This window comes from Leopardus geoffroyi, chromosome E1 (assembly GCF_018350155.1).
Source record: "Leopardus geoffroyi isolate Oge1 chromosome E1, O.geoffroyi_Oge1_pat1.0, whole genome shotgun sequence".
Taxonomy (NCBI): domain Eukaryota; kingdom Metazoa; phylum Chordata; class Mammalia; order Carnivora; family Felidae; genus Leopardus; species Leopardus geoffroyi.
Genome location: NC_059330.1, coordinates 3,917,348 through 3,934,435, shown reverse-complemented (window position 1 = coordinate 3,934,435; position 17,088 = coordinate 3,917,348). Strand labels below are relative to the sequence as shown.

At 46.3% G+C, this 17,088-nt stretch overlaps 1 protein-coding gene across 5 annotated transcripts in view; it reads right to left on the bottom strand.

Moving 5' to 3' along the window:
• Positions 1-17,088, bottom strand: part of CFAP52 (cilia and flagella associated protein 52) — a 45,794-nt gene that overhangs the window by 22,486 nt on the left and 6,220 nt on the right. For all 5 annotated transcript variants that reach the window (XR_006715311.1, XM_045490401.1, XM_045490399.1 and 2 more), the window contains exons 2-7: positions 15,197-15,396; positions 13,983-14,119; positions 9,830-9,958; positions 6,001-6,100; positions 4,935-5,051; positions 1,765-1,865 (exon numbers count right to left, since the gene is read on the bottom strand). Coding sequence is in view for 4 of the 5 variants with exons in the window: in XM_045490401.1 (XP_045346357.1) it covers positions 1,765-1,865; positions 4,935-5,051; positions 6,001-6,100; positions 9,830-9,958; positions 13,983-14,119; positions 15,197-15,396 (784 nt within the window). In the remaining variant the exon portion in view is untranslated. The remainder of the gene's footprint in view (positions 1-1,764; positions 1,866-4,934; positions 5,052-6,000; positions 6,101-9,829; positions 9,959-13,982; positions 14,120-15,196; positions 15,397-17,088) is intronic.

Here is a 17,088-nt window from a genome sequence, read left to right as displayed (position 1 = left end):
TAATTTCTCCTCTGCAGGGTCTCAGCGAGGATTAGAGATAATGGAGGTCATGTACATGAGGCCATGGAGGGCAGCCAATAGAAATACCGGCTATTGGCATGTGGGCTCCCTAGAAGACAAGGTGAAGGCCAGGGCTATGTGGGGCGAGGCCAGGGGTCCCTAAACTCCGGCAGTCTGCTTCATCATAATACCTTCCTGACTTCTCACGGGAGCTACTTTCTTAACCCACGAAGACCCAAGGAGGTAGAAATCGCCGCATCCAAGGGGAGGCTATCCTGTCACACAAGGTTAGTTTGGAGGCTTACACAGCACAGACCCTGTAATAAGTGCCTTGAATCTAACCATCTTCGTTACAATGGGGACATCACGTCTGTGTATTCAAAACAAGGTGTTAGAAAACTAGGGGGTTCATTTTTTTATACTCACTCCATGTATCCAGAGTCTAGCCAACGCTGCCCTGGAGTAGCCTCCCTCTCTTAGTCCCCTTCACACAAACATAAAACCGGTCCCCATATATTCTCAAGAAGACCTATCCGGGGGGCACTGAATTTAAAATTGCTACCTGTCCCCTCTCTCTTCAAACCCTAGTCCCCCCTTCCTGTATCTCCAACTCCATTTGTCTCCACGGTTCTCACCAGCCTTCAATACGATGTAATTCCTTGTTTACTGTGTTACTGACCGTCTTTTTCCCTCCTGCCGCAACGTCAGCTCCATGAGAGCAGGGACTTTTCCCTTCATTTCTGTTTGCTTTGTTCGTTGCCGTACCCCAAGCGCACCCGGAATAGCACCGGGTACCTAGTGAATGCTCGGCACAGATCTGTCCGAATGAAGACAGCTGATGCACTTCCTACAGTCCTGTAGCTCCCTCGGGGCTGTGCCGAGGCCACAGGGAGCGTATCTAGGGCCATCTGATTTTGCTGAAACTCCGTTCAAGTTCTGCCTCTGTCCCTCTGCCCACTACCCCCGTGGGATCGCCCCCTTCTCTGACGTCCTTTGTAACATATCTATAATACGTTTTACTTTATCTGGACTATGAGATTTGTGTATACATATTATCTTGTATTCCGAGGACTTTTTCGTACGTGTAGAACTTATCCCCAAACCAGACTCTAAGTTCTGGAAGGACAAAGACCATATCTTACTTTCTTTATGTTTTAATAGCATCTGGCACACTGGTTTGGACAGAGGGGCTCAATGAACACTTACTAAGGACAATGGATAAAGTTTTCTTGCGTTTCATTTTAATTGGATAATCCATAAAGAGTACATGGTGGAGTATCTCCTACAAAGAAGTAGCTGGTGAAGGTTGGCTATTTGTATCAAGACTTGTATTCAAACGAATAGTAGTAGTCGTACCAGCAGAGTGCCTGACGCATAATAGGTACGCATGGCATCAGAAATTCTACTGAATACGCAAATTTTCAAAGTTTGAAATTTGAGGTTATTGGCTGGGTATCTTTATAACCGCGTCTTATCTGCTGTCATGGCTCGATGTATCAAGTGAAATCATAATTTATGTGTTTATTAGAAGGACAGTATCCCCCTTTGGGTCATCGGGGGCTACTTTGTCTCGATTCAACACGAGCTATTGTCTTTTCACCAGCAACGAAATCATCGGTTGTGATTCCAGCCGCTCGTTTTCACAGTAAGATGCAACTCTCTTACCAGATACGACTTTGCCAATATCTCACAGCCCCTGGCTTTACGCAGACCTCCCGCTGGTGGGTCTTTCCCCATCCCAACCCCACCGAGTCTGGAACTTACTTGATGGGTTTGTAGCTGGGGCTTTTACAGAAGACCAGCAATCCGGCTCCGGAACCCACCAACAACCCCCCCATCTTCAGGCACTTGATGGTGGACACTCCCTGTTGGGGGAGAAACAGCACTGAGAGAAAGGCCAACTGGTTTCATCGGGAAGAGTCAGCGTGTGGCCTGGGACGAGGGATGGCCAGGGGGTTATGTCAGTGCTGGCACGTGTTGTCTAGAGAAAGCTCATGAAGGGATCGCCTGGGATGCACCCCTGGGCTGGACACAAGGGCCCAGTGCCAACAACGAGCCTCCGTGCCGGAAGTAGCCTTCCCGGTCCGGCAAGGACCAAGCATGCTTCACCAAACTTCCTCCCTGTAAAGCCAGCTGTGCATTTTGAATGCATCAAACATGAATACTTTACATCCAGTCACATGGAGTGAGAGCAGGAGATGGAAAGACAGCCACACAACACTAGATCCTCAGCAGCCACTGTTCTCACCAGAATTTAATTCTTTTTTTTAATGTTTATTTAATTTTGTGTGAGAGGGAGAGAGAGAATGTGTGAGTGGGAGAGGGGCAGAGAGGGAAGGAGAGAGAGAATCCCAAGCGGGCTCCACACTGTCAGCGCAGAGCCCGACGCGGGGCCCGAACCCACAAACTGTGAGATCGTGACCCGAGCAGAAGTCGGACGCTCAACCGACTGAGCCACCCAGGTGCCCCCAGAACTTAATTCCTACACTTACAACTCTTATAACCCCTCATTGTTTGGTGACTATATTTTCTGAACTAAAGCATGCAGTATATAACCTTACCAACGATAGGACGTATTTAAACTCAAAGCCATCTTCGAAGTTTGGGGAGACTGGATGGTTATTTTACAACACCCACTGTGAAGTTCTGATTTTAAAATGTGCATGACCAATATTTCATGGTAAAGCTTTCGGTAATAGTACAGCTAGTGACTTTTTTCAGGCTTGTCTTAACAGACTTTGACCATCATAAAACAAATATCATGTCCCTTCGAGTTATATTATGTTGGGTTCTGCCTGTTCTGGTTCAAAAAGCATTTCATGTTGGAGAGGAAAAAGCAAGGTTCCAGAATATGAAGGCATGGAGCAGAATTATGTGGCTCCCCCTCCCCCTGTCTGGCTGCCCCAGTTCCAGAAGCACTGTGGGAGGACAAGTCAATAAATGCCTGGCCCGTTGTCCAGGGAGATGACCCAGGAGTGAATATTCTTAGCATGTGTCTGGGGACTTGGGGAAGCAAGAGATAAAGTGTTCAACAGGGCCTCAAAGTTACCTATGTGTGATTTCTTTTTTCTTTTTTTATATTTTTAATTTTTTAATGTTTATTTTTGAGAGAGAGAGAGAGCGAGCGTGAGCAGGGGAGGGGCAGAGACGGAGACACAGAATCCGAAGCAGGCTCCAGGCTCTGAGCTGTCAGCATGGAGCCCCACATGGGGCTGGAATCCATGAGGCTGAAGATCATGACCCAAGCCAAAGTCAGATACCTAACTGATTGAGCCACCCAGATGCCCCTAAGTAGATTTTCAAAATGGGTTACTGCCCAAGATCATGTAATATTCCAAACAAATGTGTTCAGTGATACTTCCTATCCCTTCATCCCGTAAGAGTTATGTAAGAGTTCCGGGATGCCTGGGTGGCTCGGCCGGTTGGCTGAGCATCCGACTCTTGATTTTTGGCTCAGGTCATAATACCAGGGTCGTGGGATCGAGCCCCACATGGGGCTCTGTACTGACAGTGTGGAGAGCCTGCTTGGGATTCTTCCTCTCCCTCTCTCTCTGCCCCTCCCCTGCTCTCTCTCTCTAAAATAAAAAACAAAAAGAATTACTTTCTTTCTACTTGTATAAGAGGCATCTTAGATTCATTTCTTTATGGAATTTACCGTCAGGCTTAAATGGTTAGGAGTAAACCATCCACAGCGCACTATGCAAGGCACATAGGTACCAAAAGGTTGAGAAACATGAAGACGGCCAACAATTTTTTTTTGGGGGGGGGAATGTGGTTAGATCCCAAGTGCTGGGGGAGGAGGGTGCAAAAAATATCCAGATCAGTACTTTTCACACGTTTTATGGGGCCCTCTGGCAGTATCTCAGGAGTTGGAAACAGCAGGGTTCTGAGCCTTGCTCTCCTTGAACTGATTTGCGTTGGCTTTTATCTGTTTAACATACTGGAATCTGCCTCCTAAAAATAACTTGGACCACATTATCGAGACTGCATCTCGATCTCCTGTGGCATTATTTCTAAACCCTTCTCTACCCATACTATAGCTTTTTCTCACTCTTAGGCATGTCCTTAAAAACTTGAGTATTATTAAAAAACAACAACAACAAAACTTGAGTATTATTAAATGGCTGCATGATTAAGAAAACCCTAACATCTTCCCGGAACATGGTTCAGAATTCCAAGTCTTCTCGGGAATATCTGCTGAGTGGATAAGTATCTAAGCTTAGTTAGGACCATCTGCTCTCAAATGCAAAGATTAGTGGAAACAGCCCTTGTAACTTTCTGGGGGTACTGAAAACAGCCACACTTACTCTGTGAAACTCTCCTTTGATCGCATTATATTTTATTTTGGTTTAGATATCAAAGTCTTTCTGGACTTTCAGCCAGAATTGTTAGGAACCCTGCAAATACAAAAATCGACAGCTTCTAGGGGCGCCTGGGTGGCTCAGTCGGTTAAGCGTCCGACTTCGGCTCAGGTCGTGATCTCGCGGTTGGTGAGTTCGAGCCCCGCTGTGCTGACAGCTCCGAGCCTGCATCCTGCTGCGAATTCTAGTGTCTCCCTCTCTCTCTGCCCCTCCCCTGCTCATATTCTGTCTCTGTCTCTCAAAAATAAATAAATGTTTTTTTTTTAATTTTTTTTAACGTTTATTTATTTTTGAGACAGAGAGAGACAGAGCATGAATAGAGGAGGGGCAGAGAGAGAGGGAGACACAGAATCAGAAACAGGCTCCAGGCTCTGAGCCATCAGCCCAGAGCCCGACGCGGGGCTCGAACTCACGGACCGCGAGATCGTGACCTGGCTGAAGTTGGACGCTTAACCGACTGCGCCACCCAGGTGCCCCTGACGCAGACTCTTAATGTAGGTCTGTGCTACCAGTGGAGGGAGGAAATCACCGGAAAAGAGCAGGGCAGAGCAGACTCTGGGGGTCTCTACTCACCAGGCTGAATTTGTCCTTCGCAGGCCCAGTGTCTGCCAGCAGCTTGGTCCTTGGGTTCATTTTCAGAATATCTCCAGTTGTGGTACCAACGTAGAAAAAGCTATCGTCGACGGCAATCTGATCAGAGAGGAGGAGGGACGTAAAGACCTGTGTTTTTTTCTCAGCGATGCCCTTGGGCCCTGATCAGGGATGGGACGAACTTTCTCTGAGGCCCCATAAAGACCTCCAAAGGTGCTCACGGCTACTTCAATTTCTGCAGACTCTAAGATGGGTAAGAACCGCCTCGGGGGGGTGGGAGGGTGGGGGGCAGAATTAGGGCCAGACTCAGAAATGGAGGAAATATGTGAGTCCAGTTAGCCTGTGCATTTCCAGGGGAAGCCTATAGTGTCTGGTGTTAGATCCACATGCGTAGATATCCCGCCAGCTCCGATTCCGGAGATGCCTCCATAGGGCGCCTGGGATGAAGGTTTGCTCCTCCAAAGAGAATGTGTATTTGCTTTATCTCATATTTTCCAAAGTCTGTCTGTATAAAATGAGGACGCATTGCCTAACGAGAAATAAGTCCATGGGGAAGGGAGTCATCTGTGTGAACGTATGCGTCCACATTAAGAACATAGGAATAATTCCTCTTTATAGAAGAGACTGCGTTTCAACCATGAGTGTCACTGTTGGGGACTTTATTTCCAGTGGTGGAAGCAAGAAACAGTGGCATGGGAGTGTGCTGCGGCCTCTGAATGCCTCCTGGCCACACGGCTTCTGTCTAGGTGAGGCGGGTTTCTGGGGTCTGATGGAAGCCCCACTCCCAGTAAAATGAGACCTTCCCGGAGCTGTGTCTGGGCAGTGAGTCTCTCCCTCACCTGTGCTTCCTCAATCAGCATCCGTATGTCCAGAACTCACCTGCCTACCCCCAGCCCAAGGTACACATACTTACGTATGTGTGCACGTGAGCTAGCACACACACACACACACACACACACACGCACGCACACACACGCACACACATGCACACACCCCTTGGAATGTGTACCAATGGTTACAGACAGTAACACTTAAAAGTCATACTTACTGTAATACACATGACTATTCTTTTCATCTGACCGGTCTGGCACTCCGTTGGCCAGATTTTTCTATTTGGGAGATCCAGTTCCCATACTCGAATTGTCCCGCTGTGGAAGAGAACCCCAAGCAAATGGATACCCATGTAACAGCCTCTTCATATCTTCTCTGTTTTCTGTTTTCCTCCTGAAGAGGCAGCTAAGGGGGACCGAACGGGGTATTGCTGAGGGTTTGCTAGGCCCAGGGTTCTCCTTAAAATCTTCCACTCGGCCCTTCCAGCCACCCTCTGAGTAGTTTTTTGGATCCCGCCGCTGTCCAAATGAGAAAACGCAGAGCCCGAACACCAGCAGAGCAAGGATTCACACCCAGCGAGCGCTCTGTCCACTGCAGTGAGAGCAAGCAGAAATGCCAAAAACTAAACAAATGAAGAGCAAACCAGGGGCGCCTGGGCGGCTGGGTCGGTTCGGCGTCTGACTCCTGATTGCGGCTCAGGTCGTGATCTCGTGGTTCGTGGGTTCGAGCCCCCTCTGGGTTCATAGTGCGAGGCCTGCTTGGGATTCTCTCTCTCTCTCTGCTCTGTTCATGCTTTCTCTCTCAAAATAAATAAATAAAGTAAAGTAAAAAGAGAGGGCAAACCAGAGTTCCCTAAGTATGTTTCTTTTTTTTTAAGTTTATTTATTAAAAAAAAATGTTAAGTTTATTTATTTATTTATTTATTTATTTATTTTTTTTTTTCAACGTTTTATTTATTTTTGGGACAGAGAGAGACAGAGCATGAACGGGGGAGGGGCAGAGAGAGAGGGAGACACAGAATCGGAAACAGGCTCCAGGCTCCGAGCCATCAGCCCAGAGCCCGACGTGGGGCTCGAACTCACGGACCGCGAGATCGTGACCTGGCTGAAGTCGGACGCTTCACCGACTGCGCCACCCAGGCGCCCCAAGTTTATTTATTTTTGAGAGAGAGAGAAAGAGAGAGAGAGAGCAGGGAAGGGGCAGAGAGAGGGAATCCCAAGCAGGCTCCACGTGGTCAGCATAGAGCCTGACGCGGGGCTTGATCCCACGAACCATGAGATCATGACCTGAGCCAAAATCAAGAGTCGAATGTGTAACCGACTAAGCCACCCAGGCGCCCCACTAAGTATGTTTCTTTCAAGGTCTGCAGTTGTGAGGAAATGTTTTCAAGAGCAGGTACTTCATTAGGGAGAATCCTGTCTTCGTGAGAAAGGAGACTAAGTAACCGAAGGCCAAACGAAATCAGTACCTGACACGAGATTTGGCATATAACTGGCATTTACTCATTACATATTGAGCTAATCTGAATTTGTAACTGTAGAAACATATTGCGGTCAACATCAGAGCTGAAGCTAACAGTTGAAGGCAGGAAAGATTAATTTAAAAATAGATTGATGGGGGGGGCACCTGGGTGGCTCAGTCGGTTGAGCGTCCGTCTTCGGCTCGGGTCACGATGTCATAATTCGTGAGCTTGGGTCCCTCATCGGGCTCTGTGCTGACAGCTTGGAGCCTGGAGCCTGCTTCAGATTCTGTGTCTCCCTTTCTCTCTCTGCCTCTCCCCTACTCACACTCAGTCTCTCTCTCTCTCTCTCTCAAAAATAAACAAGCATTTAAAAAAAAAAAAAAAAAAAGATTGATCAGGGCGCCTGACTGGCCGCATCAGTACAGCATGTGACTCTTGATCTCAGGGTTGTGAATTTGAGCTGCACATTGGGCGTAGAGATTACTTAAGTAAGTCAACCTTAAAAGAAAATAAAAATAAAAAAATAAAAATAGATCAAGTTCAGCTTTCCTTTTTTTTTTTTTTTTTTCCTTAGCTTCCAGAGTTAGGCACATAGTAAGTGCTTAAGAAGTATTTTGAACGCTTTCTTATTTGAATACAAATCTATTTCTTGTTCCAATACATATTTTGCGTACTTTCAAAATTTAAAAAAAAAATCAGCTTTTCCATGGCCTTCCTGGTAGATGTCACTTGGATGTCAAATTGGAATTTGCAGGATCTCTCATGAGGGATGATATAGTGGAGTATCTGAAATAGGGACCATCATGGAGGATATTATGGGTGCCATACCAGAAATCTTAACGCAGGAGTCCTTACTTGTTCTCGGCTATCACTGTCACATGCAACCAAAGCAGATCTAGAATACAGATTGTCCTTAAAAAATTTGCTGGAGGTGGGGCGGGGGTGGCGCCTGGGTGGCTCAGTCGGTAAGCCTCCCACCCTTGATTTAGGCTCAGGTCATGATCTCATGGTTCGTGAGTTTGAGCCCCACTGACAGTGCAGAGCCTGCTTCGGAGTCTCCCTCTCTTTCTCCCTCTCTCTCTGCCCCTTCCCCTCTCAGGTGTCTCTGTCTCTCTGAAAATAAATAAATAAACTTAAAAAAATATATATATTTTTCATTTGCAGGGCAGGGAGAGAGGGAGGGGAAGGGGGAGGAGGGGGACAGGGAGAAACGGGGAGAGGGACAAAGGTGGAGGGGAGGATGGGGGGGAAGGAGGAGGAGGGGGGGAGGAGGGGCAGGGGAAGGAAGGACGAGGGGGAGGGGAAGGGGGGAAAGGGGCTTCAATTCAAGTTTCGGCTCCTAGAGTAAGGGTGTCCATGGACACCAGCAGCTGGACCCTCAGGAAACAAGGACCCCAACAAAGAAGCCCTGCGTGGTGGTGAGTCGCCTCTGAAGACAGGGGTAGGACACGGGCAGCTGCTTCAGGCTCAGGGCGCTCTCCTAGTGAGATTCGCTCCCTAGGGGCTGATTTCCATTCGGCCAGCTAGTTTCATGGCCAGGAAGTAAACGCGTGCACACACATAATTACCCCGGAACAAAGGCGGGCTGCATACCCCAGGGTGGGGGCTGGAAATGGCTGAGACGTAGGGCAGGACCACTTCTTTGATCTGGCTGAAAAGTAGCCAGTGACGTCACAGATGGGAGCCGACAGAGGGGTTGAAAAAGATAGTCCTGCCCAACAGGTACCTCGACCCCACCACATTCAGAGCTTTTTTTTTTTCTTCTTTTAATGGTTGTTTATTTTTGAGAGAGAGACAGAGCATGAGCAGGGGAGGGGCAGAGAGAGGGAGACACAGAATCTGAAGCAGGCTCCAGGCTCCGAGCTGTCAGTGCAGAGCCCCACGCGGGGCTCGAACTCACGAACCACAAGATTGTGACCTGAGCCCAAGTCCGACGCTTAACCAACTGAGCCACCCAGGCGCCCGACAGCTTTTTGACCTCTGAACTGACACACCACATTGGAGAGGATGCTTTTGTGCGGACTTCACCTCAAACTCCAAGCAGGGCCCTGTTGGTGAATCTGTAAATTAACTTCTTCTGTTAGACAGATGCTGGCCTCTGGCTTGGTCCCCATTGGCTGGTGACAAGCTGTCACTGCTGGTAATGATCTCACGTGGCTAAAAATCAAACACCTGAGGGCTCCTGGCACGGTTCATTCGCAAACTCTCCTTTCAGGAGGCCTAACTCGAGAGCAGGTGCTAAGAAACGTCAACCTGTAAGCCAATTTGTGCATTCCGGCACATTCCCCTGGGAGCATGCATCGTAGGGCGTGTGTTATCAGTGACAAGTAACCGGAACCTGAAATCAATTCAGCAGGAAAGCAGACCCTTCTCAGGGGGGAAGCACGGAATGCTCAACTAACCGGTATTTGAAAGACGTTCAGTTCAAAGGATGTTTAAGGGCTGCAGCGTCACGCAAATTTACGACGGAAGGGAATTTGCCGGGACGGATACTATGTTCCCCCCAAACTCGAGTGGCCGTGCCTTCCGCACAAGCAAACGCAGCCGTTTACGACTTCCGAAAACGCTGACCGCAGACACGTACTTTCCGGCAGTAACGAACATCTCGTCTCGGCACCTCGAGAAGATCACTGTCGTGGCGTTCCCCACGTTGAGGCCGGCCGCCGGGCTGCCGCAGATGGCTTCTCTCTTGGCTATGTTCCACACCACCACACTGCCAAAACGAGAGGGACCGAAAAAGTCCGGGGAAGACAGGCTCTCACGGTAAGAAACAGTTGTTTGTTTTCTTTTTATTTTATTTTATTTTATTTTATTTTATTTTATGTATTTTTATTTATTATTATTATTTTTTTTTAGTGGTTCTAGAAAGGAAAAAAAAAGGTTACTTACAAAGGAACAAAAGAATTGACCCCCTTCCCCCACTAGATGTCCCCTCCATCACGCTGGATATTAGAAGATTAGCGGGCGACACTGAAAATGTTTTGAAGGAAGATGGTAACAAGGCTAGAAACCAGTGATCCCATCAGTCAAGTGTGATGCTAAAATAAAGACATTTTCAGGGGTGCCTGGAAGCATCCGACTGCAGCTCAGGCCACGATCTCACGGTTCATGAGTTCGAGCCCTACATCGGGCTCTGTGCTGACAACCCAAAGCCTGGAAGCTTGCTTCAGATTCTGTGTCTCCCTCTCTGTCTCTGCCCCTTCCCCGCTCACACTCTCTCTTTCTGTCAAAAATAGACATTAAAAAAACAAAAGACATTTGCAGATAGCCAAGGCATAAACGTTTACCACCCATTTGTCTCATGTAAAACAAAAGTTCCTAGGAGAAGTATTCCAGAACAGAATAATGCGATGAAGAGGACGGATGACATAAGGCACTGTTCCCAAACTTGAACGTGCATCAGAATCACTTGGAGGGCTTGTTCAGACAGAGGCTGCCGGGACTCACCCCGAGAGCTTCTGATTCAGCAGGTCTGGGGTGGGGCCGGAGGTCTCGCTTTTCTTTTTCTTTTTTTTTTTTTTTTTTAATTTTTTTTTTTCAACGTTTATTTATTTTTGGGACAGAGAGAGACAGAGCATGAACGGGGGAGGGGCAGAGAGAGAGGGAGACACAGAATCGGAAACAGGCTCCAGGCTCTGAGCCATCAGCCCAGAGCCCGACGCGGGGCTCGAACTCACGGACCGCGAGATCGTGACCTGGCTGAAGTCGGACGCTTAACCGACTGCGCCACCCAGGCGCCCCGGTCTCGCTTTTCTAAAAGGTCCCCAGTGATGTCGATGTTGCTGGTCTGGGGACCACACTGTGAGAAGCACTGCTTTGGATCCCCGCTCCTTCTTTCTGGGTGTAAACACACAACTTAGTCCTAAACTGAATGTGTTCAGACAATAATACTAAAAATGCTGGGGAACACCGGAATCAAAATATTGAAGAAAAAGAAGGCTAACGTTACAAACTCTGTTAACGCAAAAGTATGTCTAGCTATGCTTCCCCAATTTTCTACATGTAGAAGGTATTATCACAGGCGCTCTAAAATCAAGGTATAACCAAGATTGGTAGGAATGAGGAGGTAGGAGGTGGTTTAAGAGCCATATTTTTTTTTTTCTTGGTAGGAAATCGATAGATACCATCTGAAGTGGAAAACTTGAGAGAAATATCACTTAAAAAGTTAAAAAGTTATCATGATAAGTAGGTAATGTTCCCCAAAAAGACTCTTAAAACCAAGTACATCATACCTAAAAGAAATGAAAACATACATCTACATCAAATCTTGTACTTGAGTCTTCATAGCCGCATTATTACCAATAGTCCAAAAGTGGGGAAGACCCAAAGCCCCATCCAGTAGGAGCGCCTGAGTGGTTCAGTCAGCTAAGCGTCCGACTTCAGCCCGGGTCACGATCTCACGGTTCGTGAGTTCGAGCCCCGCATCAGGCTCTGTGCTGACAGCTCGGAGTCTGGAGCCTGCTTTGCATTCTGTGGCTTCCACTCTCTCTCTGCCCCTCCCCCTGTCACCCTCTGTCTCTGTCCCTCTCTCAAAAATAAATAAACATAAAAAAATAAAACAAACAAAGCTCCATCCACTGATGGATGAAGAAAATGTGAAGAAAATAATACAATGGAATATTATTTGACAATAAAGAGAGTGAAGGATTGACACATGCCACAGCATGGATGGACCTTGAAAACATTATGCTTAATAAAAAAAATCAGCTACAAAAGGCCACATGTTATATTATCCCATTCATGTGAAACATGGAGAATGGGCAAATCTCTGGAGACAGAAAGTGGATCAGTGGTTGCCTGGGGCTGAGAGGGTAGTGGGGGAGTGGGAACGGGGAGTGACTGCTAGCGGGTGTAGGGTCTCTTCTTGGAGTGTTTAAAAATGCCCTAAAACTTTATGAAACTCTTGGTTTTGGTTGAGGAGTTTGTGAGTTCGAGCCCGTCGTTGGGCTCTGTGGTGACGGTGTGGAGCCTGCTTGGGATTCTCTCTCTCAATTAACCTATGATAAAGGAAACAAGAATACACAATGGATAAAAGACAGTCTCTTCAACAAATGGTGTTGGGAAAACCGGACAGCTACGCAACACGTGGAAGAACGAAACTGGACCACCTTCTTACGCCATGCGCAAAAATAAATTCAAAATATATTAAAGACCTTACTGTGAGGTCTGAAACCATAAAACTCCTTCCTAGAAGAAAACACAGGCAATAGTCTCTTTGACAGCGACCATGGAAACATTTTTCTAGATCTGTCTCCTCTAGCAAGGAAATAAAAGCAGAATTAAAACTACTGGGACTAAAGCACCAAAGCAAAAAGCTTTTGCACAGTGAAACCATCAACAAAACAACAAAGCAACCTACTGAAGGTATTTGCAAATGACGTATCCAGTAAGGGGTCCAAATATATAAAAAATTTATACAACTCAACACCAAAACAACAACAACAACAACAAAAACAAATTTACAAATGGGCAGAGAATCTGAATAGACATTTTTCCACAGAAGACATAAAGATGGCCAACAAATACATGAACAATGTTCAACGTCACTCAACATCAGGAAAATGCGAATCAAAACCATAATGAGATATCACCTCACACCTGTCAGAATGGCTATAATCAAAAACATAAGAAACAACAAATGTTGGCAAGGATGTGGAGAGAAAGGCACCCTCGTGCACTGTTGGTGGGAATGCAAACTGGTGTGGCCACTGTGGAAAACAGTAGGGAGGTTCTCCAAAAAAAATTAAAAATAGAACTACCCTATGATCCAGTAATTTCAGTCCTGGGTATTTACCCAAAGAAAATGAAAACGCTAATTCAAAAAGATAGATATTATTACTGTAGCATTATTTATAATAGCCAAGATATGGAAGCAATCCAAGCATCCATCAACAAATGAATCACAAAAAAGACGTGGGATATATAAGAACATAACTCAGCCACCAAAAAGAATGAAATCTTGCCATTTGTAACAACACGGATGGAACTAGAGGGTATGATGCTAAGTGAAATAAGTCAGAGAAACACAATTACTGTATGATTTGACTCACGGGTGGAAATTAAGAAACAAACAAATGTAGAAACCACACACACACACACACACACACACACACACACACACACACACCAGACTCTTAAGTACTGACAACAGACTGATGGTTGCCAGAGGGGAGGTGGGTGGGGAGAAGGTAGAGACAGATAGAAGTCCACCTCAAAAGTCCATCTATCTCAATGACCACTGAGTAATGCCTAGAATTGTTGAATCATTGTTTTGTGCACCTGAAACTAATATAACTTTGTTTATTATACTTGAAAAAAATTCTTTTAAGTTTATTTATTTACTTTGAGAGAGAGAGAGAGCAAGGGAGTCACAGAGAGGGAGGGAGAGAGGGAGAGAATCCTAAGCAGGCTCCACGCTGTCGTCACGGAGCCCGACTCGGGGGCTCAAACTCACGAACCGTGAGATCATGATCTGAGCCAAAACCGGATTCTCAACTGAATGAGGCCCCCCCCAGGTGCCCCCCAGGCATCAGTGATTTTCTAAAGCTCCCCAGTGGCCTTCAGCATGCAGCTAAGGTCGAGAAGTGTTGCACTACCGTATTTTCCCCGTAGGCTTTTCATGTGAGACACACACATGAATGTGGACAGGCCGACAGAGAACATCGGAGGGGAGAGAGAGGATGATATAACTAGAAATATGCCCGGTGAAAAATAAGTAAACGTATTGAGTTCATTACCTTCCGTCGTCTGGGCCTCCTAGTGATACCAAGTACAAATCATTTGGTGAAAAGGCCAGTGCTTCGATTTTGCCCTTGTGAAGTGACAGCCGAGCAATCAGCTCCCTTTTCTTATAATCCCACAAAATGATATCTGCCTGGGGGCGAGAAGACACTATCAGATCGCAGACTGGCTTCAGAAGAGTCCCAGCACAGAGCTACCTCTCTTGGTGAAAAACAATCAGTAAGAGCACTTTTCTGGAGATTAGACTGCGTCTCACAAACATTAAGGGCAAGAGGGAGGAAACCATTTTAAATTAAGCAGAGGGGGCGCCTGGGTGGCTGAGTCCGTTGAGCGTCCGACTTTGGCTCAGGTCATGATCTCACTGTTCTGGGGTCGAGCCCCTCGTCAGGCTCTGTGCTGACAACGTGGAGCCTGCTTGGGATTCTGTCTCTCCGCCCCTCCCCTGCTCGCACACTTGCCCTCTCTCTCTCAAAATAAATAAACGTTACAAAGATATTTTTAAAAATTTATTAATTAAGCAAAGGGGCACTTGGGTGGCTCAGTTGGTTGAACATCTGACTTCAGCTCAGGGCATGATCTCGTGGTTCATGAGTTCGAGCCCTGCATCAGGCTCTGTGCTGACAGCTGGAAGCCTAGAGCCTGCTTCGGATTCGGTTTCCCTCTCTCTCTGCCATTCCCCCACTCAAGCTCTGTCTGTCTCTCTCTCAAAATAAATAAGCATTAAAAAAAATTTTTTTTTTCAGCGTTTATTTATTTTTGGGACAGAGAGAGACAGAGCATGAACGGGGGAGGGGCAGAGAGAGAGGGAGACACAGAATCGGAAACAGGCTCCAGGCTCTGAGCCATCCGCCCAGAGCCCGACGCGGGGCTCGAACTCACGGACCGCGAGATCGTGACCTGGCTGAAGTCGGACGTTTAACCGACTGCGCCACCCAGGCGCCCCTAAAAAAATTTTTTTAAATAAATAAATTAAGCAGGGACTTTTTGTTCCTGAGCATTATCAGTCCACTCTCTGCGGAGTCAGGTGTAAACATCAGAGTGCTTACTCTCAGCCGGAGGGAATAAAAATGAGCTCAAAGAGGAGGCCATGAGGAAGAAGAGGGGAAAACCAGGGATCATCGCAGAGCTGCCCTGAAGCTGGGGGGGGGGGGGTTTCTAGGGAGTCACCTCCGTATCGATTTACAAGGAACTATTTTTTCAGTTCATTCACCTTGAAACCCATGAACGTGACTTGCCCGGAGGCAAGGTACAGCCCACTCTTGGAGATGGCCACACAGGAGATGTTGTTACTGTGGCCGTGCAGGAAGTTCTGTTCCTGAGTATTTATTGCCTGGATCAGGACTGTGCAGCCCAGGGGGAAAATCAAATGTTCCTGGTCGGGATGGCATTTCAGACCAGTGGGCACGTGTCCTAGAAGAGAGAGATTAAAAATAGTAATGATTAAAGGAAGAAAGAAAGAAAATATAAAGATGGTGATAATTAGGGGTGCCTGGCTGGCTCAGTGAGAACAGTGTGTGACTCTTGATCTCTCTGAATTCAAGCCCTGTGTTGGGTGTGGAGCTTACTTAAAAATAATAATAATAATTTTAAAAAATAGTAATAATTAGGTGCACAAGTAGCCTATATATGTATATACATATATATATATACAAATGTATATATACATACATATATATATATATATATATATATATTTTTTTTTTTTTTTTTTTTTTTTTTTTTTTTTTGATACAGGGGTGTCCGGGTGGCTCAGTCAGTTGAGAGTCTGACTTCGGCTCAGGTCATGATCTCACGGTTCGTGAGTTCAAGCCCCATGTCGGGCTCTGTGCTAACAGCTCGGAGCCTGGAGCCTGCTTTGGATTCTGTGTCTCCCCCTCTCTCTGCCCTCCCCTGCTTGCGCTCTGTCCGTCTGCCTGTCTCTCTCTCTCAAAAATAAATAAACATTAAAAAAAAAAATTGAATACAAATTTTGAAATAAAAAAAATCTGAGTTCAACTAAAACAAGTGGGTTGGTGGGGGGGTAGTAATATATGTAATTTTATTCCACTGACAAGGTCGGTCTAGTATACCACTTCTCAGACTTCAATGCATAAAATTGCCAGGGGATCTGGTTAAAATGCAGATTCTGATTTCAGGTCTGGAAGGGGAGCTGAGATTCTGAATTTCTTTTTTTTTTTTAATCTTTTTTCTTTTTTAATGTTTATTTATTTCTGAGATAGAGAGAGACAGAGTGCAAGCAGGGAGGACAGAGAGAGAGGGAGACACAGAATCTGAAGTAGGCTCCAGGCTCTGAGCTGTCGGCACAGAGCCCGATGTGGGGCTCAAACCCACAAACCGCGAGATCATGACCTGAGCTGAAGTCAGACGCTGAACCCAGACGCTGAACCCACTGAGCCACCCGGGTGCTCCTTGAGGTTCTGAATTTCTGACAAGTTCTCAAGAGATGCTGATGGTGGTCCAGGAACCTCACTCTGGAGAGCGAGGCCAATTCTTGGAATCCTGAGAAGCAGGAAATAACCAACAGCCAATCTGGGTGAGTGGGAAGCACAGTACGAACGTGAATTCACCGCCCCCACTGCCCCCAAGGGAAAGGTAATTTGGTTCCGAGTCACCACCAGGCGCTCGCTCTAAGGAAGCCCAGACCTCTCACAGTGAGATCCCATCCTCCAGCTCTGTGGCAGGAACCATCACCCCAATTATAAACCTTTGCAATATGCTTTATTGTGAAAGAGAGGTCCTCCCTTATCACTCAATTTTGGCCAGAATTTGGGGGCTAGGCTTGATACCATTTTACAGTACAAACCGTAAAGTCAACTTGATTAGTTAAAAATGATTTTTGGTGGCATGGTATTAAATGTATAGATTACGGAAAAATAATTTTTATAATAATACATTCAATCTCCTTTCTAAAAACAGGATATGTTTTTCTACGAAATCTCCTTTTAGGGCTTCCATTTTCGATTTTTCTCCATAAAGATCTCACACATTTCTTAGTACATTTATTCCAGGGTATTTTAAAACCATTCTATGGCTATCTCCTACTCCATCAAAAGAGTCATAAATATTTATTAATATCATGTTCTCATCTTTTAATGAATTCAT